Source organism: Oryzias melastigma, unplaced genomic scaffold (genome assembly GCF_002922805.2).
Source record: "Oryzias melastigma strain HK-1 unplaced genomic scaffold, ASM292280v2 sc00318, whole genome shotgun sequence".
Classification (NCBI taxonomy): domain Eukaryota; kingdom Metazoa; phylum Chordata; class Actinopteri; order Beloniformes; family Adrianichthyidae; genus Oryzias; species Oryzias melastigma.
This window is the reverse complement of record NW_023416924.1, coordinates 93,981-101,413: the sequence shown is the minus strand read 5'-3', so window position 1 is coordinate 101,413 and position 7,433 is coordinate 93,981. Positions and strand designations below refer to the sequence as shown.

The 7,433-nt window shown below is 49.8% G+C and overlaps 2 protein-coding genes across 2 annotated transcripts in view; one reads left to right on the top strand and one right to left on the bottom strand.

Moving 5' to 3' along the window:
• ythdc1 (YTH domain containing 1) overlaps positions 1-652 on the top strand; it is a gene marked incomplete in the record, with an annotated part of 14,957 nt that extends 14,305 nt beyond the window's left edge. Inside the window, 2 exon segments of the mRNA XM_024261144.2 lie at positions 1-87; positions 155-652. Of these exon segments, the coding sequence (XP_024116912.1) occupies positions 1-87; positions 155-325 (258 nt within the window).
• A 245-nt stretch (positions 653-897) lies between these two features.
• On the bottom strand, positions 898-3,763 carry LOC112138589 (UDP-glucuronosyltransferase 2C1). Its single transcript, XM_024261145.2, has 7 exons — positions 3,462-3,763; positions 2,570-3,059; positions 2,285-2,433; positions 2,078-2,209; positions 1,923-2,010; positions 1,603-1,822; positions 898-1,284 (listed from the first exon to the last, which is right to left on the bottom strand). Exons 1-7 carry the CDS (start codon positions 3,705-3,707, stop codon positions 1,005-1,007), a joined length of 1,605 nt encoding a protein of 534 aa, XP_024116913.1. The 5' UTR covers positions 3,708-3,763; the 3' UTR covers positions 898-1,004.
• Positions 3,764-7,433: the final 3,670 nt, after the last annotated feature.

The following is a 7,433-nucleotide window of genomic DNA, read 5'->3' as shown; positions in this document are numbered from 1 at the left end:
CCCCCCCTGCCTCCCCACGAAGCTCCGCCCTCTCGCTTCAGAGACAAGCAGCGTGTGCCGCAGCATCGCACCTTCACCTCCAGCCCGGTGAGTTCTCGAGTCTTCCTGTCCTCTGCTGCTCGGCGTCGTCTCACTTCTGTTTCCCATCATGCAGCATGACTACGACATGCGCGTGGACGACTTCCTGCGGCGGACACAAGCGGTGGTGAGCAGCCGGCGTGAGCGGCAGCGGGAGCGCGAGCGTGGAGGACCACGCCGTGACCGGGAGCGTGGCAGGGAGAGAGACAGAGAACGGGACAAAGAAAGGGGGCGGTACCGGAGGTGATCAGAGGAAGTCCAGGCTTTTATTCTGAAAGGTGGAAGTACTTTCAGGAGACCAGCTCTGCGACCAGAGCTCAAGGAAGGTCAATCTGATAACTGGCTGAGCTTTTATTTTGAAGATCATTCAAACAAAGTGGCATCCAGCAGTTTTTGTTTATCGTACCCCCACCCCCCATTCTGTGTCAGTGCCCTCAGGGGGCAGCTTTTGCCATGAAATTGAACAGGAAGTAGATGAACCATGTTTTAGTGTTGCTCCTCTCTTTCAGTGTAGAGTTTCTGTTAGTTCTTTCAAAGTAAAAGCTTTTGTTCTGAATAAACTCATCTACCTGGAGATCGGTTCTGTTCTCTTCCTGTTCTACAGCCAAACCGCTGGTGGTCTGTTCCTGAACAGATCTATCTGATCCACAGAAGATAATCTGATCCACAGCAGAATATAATCTGATCCGCAGCAGAAGATAAACTGATCCCCAGCAGGAGTGTCTGTATGAGGCCATCAGAGGCAGATCTGTGGGCGGAGCTTCATCCACATGTAGGACGACTGATTGAAATGTTTTCTGTAGATGTGCGACAAATAGATGTTCAACGTGTCATTTATTCATCTTTAATCTTCATCAACACCATCATAATCCTCACTTTTATCTTCATCATTGTTTATAAGCGGCTCATCTTCGTCGTGAAGCTCCTTAGTCCGTTTTCTGTCGGCGTGCTCGCCGCCTGCATCGCAGCAGGACGTGGACAAGCCCCGCCCAGAAGACGGCCCCCGCGGTCAGCAGACCGAGCAGCAGCGCCGCCCCCGTGTCCAGACTGTAGTACTGGATCCAGGTCAGGTCATGTGACGCCAGCCGGAGGTGTTTGGCTCCACCGTGTCGCATCACAAACTCCACCCAGAAGACGGCGGCGTCCAGCGGCGGCACGGGCTGGTTGCGTTGGATGTTGGACAGGCGCTGCATGCTGGACCTGAAGCTGAGGGGGAGATGGAGGCCTTCAGTTTGACCAGCTTTTCAAAATAAAACCACTTTGTGTCCACGCTGTGACTTGTTCTCAGAGGTTCTGGAGCGTTCTGGTCCGAACCTGACAGTCTGTCGGTTCGGACCAGAATCCCATCTCCACTGACCGCCGTTATGGAGCGTTTAGGGGCAGATCCGATGGACCGCCCCTGACAGGATTTGATTGGCTACCACGTCCTACAGCTGCCGTCTGGTTGTTTGACGGGTGGAGGTCAGTGGAGTTTGGGGGCGGGGTCCTGACGGCGGCACACGAAAGCTGCTCCCTGGTATTTACCTGGGCTGGTTGATGACGGCGTGCAGTGCCCCCTTCAGGTCATCGGCTGTCATACTGTTGAAGTTGAGGACCAGAGCGGCACCGTGGCGACTGATGCGGGCCAGATTGTCCGGCTGGTCTCCAAACAGGGGCACGCCCACCACGGGCACGCCGTGGAACAGGGCTTCATACAGACCGTTAGTGCCGCCATGAGTCACGAACGCTCGTGTCCGTGGATGACCTGCGAGAGTCAGAGGGCTCTTATTGTGAAAAGGACATCTTCTATTTTCCTGAATGGCTGCAGCCCAAAACCTCTAAAACTGCTTTTATTGTGAAAGTACCCAGCAGGTCGTTCTGTGGAATCCAGTCGTAGAGCCTTGTATTGGGCGCCAGCGCTGCAGGGCGATTTCCACGGTAACGCCAGATGACCTGAGAGACCAATTCACTGCAGTTGGAAACACAGACGGCTGCTGTGGTACAGAGACCTCACCCTGACCTTTTGGGGGACTCGACCCAGCGCGGATGCAATGACTTCGGCCCGCTCTGCTGTTAGGTTGGTCACCATGGAGCCAAAGGTCACCACGACCACGCCCGCCTCACCAGAGCTCTGCACAAACGCCTCCATGTCCTGCAGGAAGTGACATCACGGTTACAGAACGGCCTCTCTGGGATGAAAACTGGCAGCTCGCTGGAGAGTTCCTGCCTCTGGAAGCTGATTGGCTGGCTTGCAGTGAAGACCACCCACAAACTTGAAGTTGGGCGGGAAGGGCCGCGGCGTCTCCAGGTCCCAGAAGGTCCTGATCAGCCAGATGTCGGCCTTCCCGAAGGAGCCGCAGTAGCTACTGGGACTTCCTGTTTACACACGAAACACTGCTGTCAGCAGAATTCCTTCAAAGTAAAAGCATGTAAGGATCCAGTCACATGATTTGTATGGTCATAAGGGCTTCGTTGCGTTTTCTCTTCAGCATCGCTCGTTCCAGTATCTGACCTTTGACCTCTGTGTAGTACGGGTCCAGCTTCAGCTTCCAGAGCACCTCATGCAGCACAGACATGGACGCCGTCATCAGCGTGTTGCTCAGCCTCTGCACAAACGACATGCGGTCGCTGTATGGAAGCGGAGCGGTTGGGACGAAGGATGGTGGGAAGGGGGCGTGGCCACAGTGCCGCTCCAAGGTGCTGCCGAAGCTAAAGCGCAGTGACAGGATGAGCGGAACCCCGAGCATATCCGCCACCAAGTCTCCGCACATGACCAGCGGGTCCATCAGGACCACGTCGTAGGACGCCGCCCGCAGCGTGGCCATCAGCTGCTGGTTCCTCAGCATGGCGTCACACTGCAGCATGCCCAGGTCGGACGAGCGCCGCATGAAATCGCCCATCCTCAGGAAGACCTGCAGCGGCGAGGAGTGGTGCATCTCGTACATGGAGAAGTCCATGAACTCCTGCATCATGCTGACATAGTCGGAGCGTGTGAAGGGGACCTGTGGGAAAGGAACCAGATCAGCCGAGTCACTGACCCTCAGAGACTCTTCAGCAGCATCAGTTCAGGTTCTGAGTGCAAAACAAACTCGACCAGAAGAACAGGTCTTCTGCACGACTCGTTGGCCTTTGGACTGATTCTACTGGGACTCTAGGCCTTCTGCAAGACTCGTTGACCTGTGAACTGGTTCCACTGGGACTCCAGACCTTCTGCAAAACTTGTTGACCTGTGGACTGGTTCTACTGGGACTCTAGACCTTCTGCACAACTTGTTGACCTGTGGACTGGTTCTACTGGGACTCTAGACCTTCTACATGACTCGTAGACCTGTGGGCTGGTTCTAATCGGACTCTAGACCTTCTGCACGACTCGTAGACATGTGGAGTTTTATTTGAAACCATCACCTTGAACACCAGGAAGTTGAACTTGGCGGCGTCTCTGCTGTTGTTGTAGTTGACAGACGGTGAAGCCTCTGGGACCAGGACAGTGATGGAGTGGTTTCTCCTCACCAGCTCCTCAATGATGGTCCGCATGTTCAACCAGTGGCTGAACTCGCCCGGAAAAGCCAGAACTTTGCCGCCGTCGGCTGGAGTCAACAAGATGATGAGGAGCAGTCCGGAGGAAATCAGAGGAGCTGTTGGGAGCTTCATTCTGACTGGAAGAAGAAACGTTCCGTGTTTCTGCTGCAGCAGCTCCAAAGTTCAGGCTGATCAGAGGTCAGATAAACATCAGAGCGCAGCAGGGACGGGGGTGTGGAGGTCCAGCTTTATGGTCGTTGGACTTCAGTCCTACAAAGGCTGCAGTCTCGCAGTGAAGACAAAGAAGCTGGCGTTTGTTATAAGGATGGGGAGGAATCCAGAACCGTGTGTTTGGTGGTTCGAGTCCTCCCGAGGATGAAGATGATCCAAGGCTTTGTTCCAGAGACGAGATAAAAAATAAATAAATAAAACCGAGATAAATGTGTGGTCAAGACCAGAGTCCGGCTTCTGGCAGCTGTTGGTTCAGAACCCCTGAGGTTAGCTGAGGTCCAGACATTCAAAAACCTGCACTAAGTACAGCCAGGTAGCAGGTCAGGTACAGGTCAAGTACAGGTGAGTTACAAGTCTGGTACAGGTTAGTTAAAGGTCAGTTATAAGTCAGGTACAAGTCAGTTACAGGTGAGCTACAGGTCAGCTACAGGTCAGGTACAAGTCAGTTACAGATGAGCTACAGGTCAGGTACAGGTCAGTTACAGATGAGCTACAGGTCAGCTACAGGTCAGGTACAAGTCAGTTACAGATGAGCTACAGGTCAGGTACAGGTCAGTTACAGATGAGCTACAGGTCAGCTACAGGTCAGGTACAAGTCAGTTACAGATGAGCTACAGGTCAGGTACAGGTCAGTTACAGATGAGCTACAGGTCAGTTACAGGTCAGGTACAAGTCAGTTACAGATGAGCTACAGGTCAGGTACAGGTCAGTTACAGATGAGCTACAGGTCAGCTACAGGTCAGGTACAAGTCAGTTACAGATGAGCTACAGGTCAGGTACAGGTCAGTTACAGATGAGCTACAGGTCAGCTACAGGTCAGGTACAAGTCAGTTACAGATGAGCTACAGGTCAGGTACAGGTCAGTTACAGATGAGCTACAGGTCAGTTACAGGTCAGGTACAAGTCAGTTACAGATGAGCTACAGGTCAGGTACAGGTCAGTTACAGATGAGCTACAGGTCAGGTACAGGTCAGGTACAAGTCAGTTACAGATGAGCTACAGGTCAGGTACAGGTCAGTTACAGATGAGCTACAGGTCAGTTACAGGTCAGGTACAGGTCAGTTACAGATGAGCTACAGGTCAGGTACAGGTCAGGTACAAGTCAGTTACAGATGAGCTACAGGTCAGGTACAGGTCAGTTACAGATGAGCTACAGGTCAGTTACAGGTCAGGTACAGGTCAGTTACAGATGAGCTACAGGTCAGGTACAGGTCAGGTACAAGTCAGTTACAGATGAGCTACAGGTCAGGTACAGGTCAGTTACAGATGAGCTACAGGTCAGTTACAGGTCAGGTACAGGTCAGTTACAGATGAGCTACAGGTCAGGTACAGGTCAGGTACAAGTCAGTTACAGATGAGCTACAGGTCAGGTACAGGTCAGTTACAGATGAGCTACAGGTCAGTTACAGGTCAGGTACAGGTCAGTTACAGATGAGCTACAGGTCAGGTACAGGTCAGGTACAAGTCAGTTACAGATGAGCTACAGGTCAGGTACAGGTCAGTTACAGATGAGCTACAGGTCAGTTACAGGTCAGGTACAGGTCAGTTACAGATGAGCTACAGGTCAGTTACAGGTCAGGTACAAGTCAGTTACAGATGAGCTACAGGTCAGGTACAGGTCAGTTACAGATGAGTTACAAGTCAGTTATAGGTCAGTTACCGGTCAGTTACAGGTCAGTGATTGGTCTTAAAACTGGGTCCAAAGGTAACCTTATACCCAGTTTTATCTCTTGACTTTCATGTTGCTGCACTTGTTCGTTCTTGTTTTTATCATTTAAAAACATTGCTAAACTGAGTCCAGTTGTATCACGTTCTGAGATGGAGATGCTCATTCATGCTTTAATTTCCTCTCATCTTGATTATTACAGCTCCATCTTTACATGTCTCAGCAAAAAATCTTTAGAACGGTCCAGAACGCTGCTGCAAGGCTTTTAACTAAATCCTCCAAGTATTCTCATGTCACCCCACTGGTAATCAAACTGCACTGGCTCCCCATCCACTACAGAGTGCAGTTCAAGATCCTGGTTTTAACGTACAGAGCAGTTAATAACCAAGCACCGGTCTACATAAAGGACCTGGTGCAGCCGTACGCTCCCACCGGGTCCCTGAGATCATGTGACCAAGGCCTGTTGGTGGTTAAAAGAACACGGTTAAAAACTAAAGGTGACAGAGCTTTTGCAGCAGTGGCTCCATCTCTCTGGAACTCCTTCCTCTCAGCCTCAGATCTGTTGACTCAGAGTTTTCTTTTAAGAAGCAGCTAAAGACACATCTTTTTAAAATGGCCTTTCTTAATTATGTTTTATACTCTGTTTTACTCTTTGTTTTACTTGGGTTTTATTGTGAAGCAATTCTTGATTTTTATCTTGAAAGGTGCTATATAAATATAGATTATTATCATTATTATTAGAATTAGAATTCCAAACAGCTGCTTGTGTAGCAGCCATTTTCCTACATTCTTAACCAGATAAGAATCAGATCAGATAATGATTATTCATGGGGCGGTCGATCTCTGATCTGAAGATTGGATGTGTTGAAGTGTCCTTGGGCAGACCTGAACCCCCCTGTCTCTGGTGGACTCTATGGGGCTCCAGGGGCCCGTTCCAAGAAGCAGGTTCAACCAATTTAGAGTTCGAACCTGAACTTAGAGTCACTGGACTCAGAATTCTCAAACTCAGGGTTTTCGGTTCCAGAACAGCTGAAAATGTTTGAATCAATCAACTTGAAGTTTTCCGAACCAGAACCAGGTGTGAGCGTCGCGACCATAAAAAGCCCTGGGGCCCGTTTCAAGAAGCAGGTTTTGTTGGAACTCTGAGTTCGTGAACTCCAAATTCGGCAAAACTCTGAGTTTTCGGTTCCAGAAAGAGAGATAACTCAAACCCGTGAAAGTGGGTCAAACCAAGCCCGTTCCAAGAAGCGGGTTAGGATGAACTCAGAATCAATCACTATGGTAACTGAGTCTGTGAACGAAACCTGGTCGGTAGCAGGTTTTCTTCAGGAAACTTAGAGTTCTCTGCGGTCTCCGCCCCTTTTTAAAGTGAAAGATGTTCAAATATGAGTTCCTCATTAACATTTAGAGAACATTCACATCAGAGACGTCACGTTTTCACCACGCAGAAACCAGAATGACATGTTCATTCATAGAGGATCATGTAGAGAGGAGGCTGATTAATCCAGAGGAAATGTTATTTACGTCGGTAGAGGATTTGGAGGACACGAGTCGATTGACTGCAGTTTCCCAATTCATTTTTATTTCAGCGATATTATAAATAGTGAGTTTTTCCAGGGACTCGCTATTAAAAAATACAGTTTTCGTTTCCTTATTTTAAACCCTTAACAATAGGAATTAAGGAATGTCAGACACCGGAGAAGGATGTGGACTTATCCGCATTAGCTCAATTGACAGCAACTCTGCCTCCCACTGCATAGGTAGCGAGTTCGACTCCCGGCTACGGAAAATTATGTCTACGTTTAAAACAATTCGGCAAAAATTTTAGAAGTCTTGAGAACTAAAATTAAATAAATACTTTTTTAACATATGCCAGGCAGCTACAGTTTCTTTTTAGCGTGCAGTGATATCCGTGTGTCCGTGTGTGTGTGTGTGTGTGTGTGTGTGTGTGGGGGGGGGGG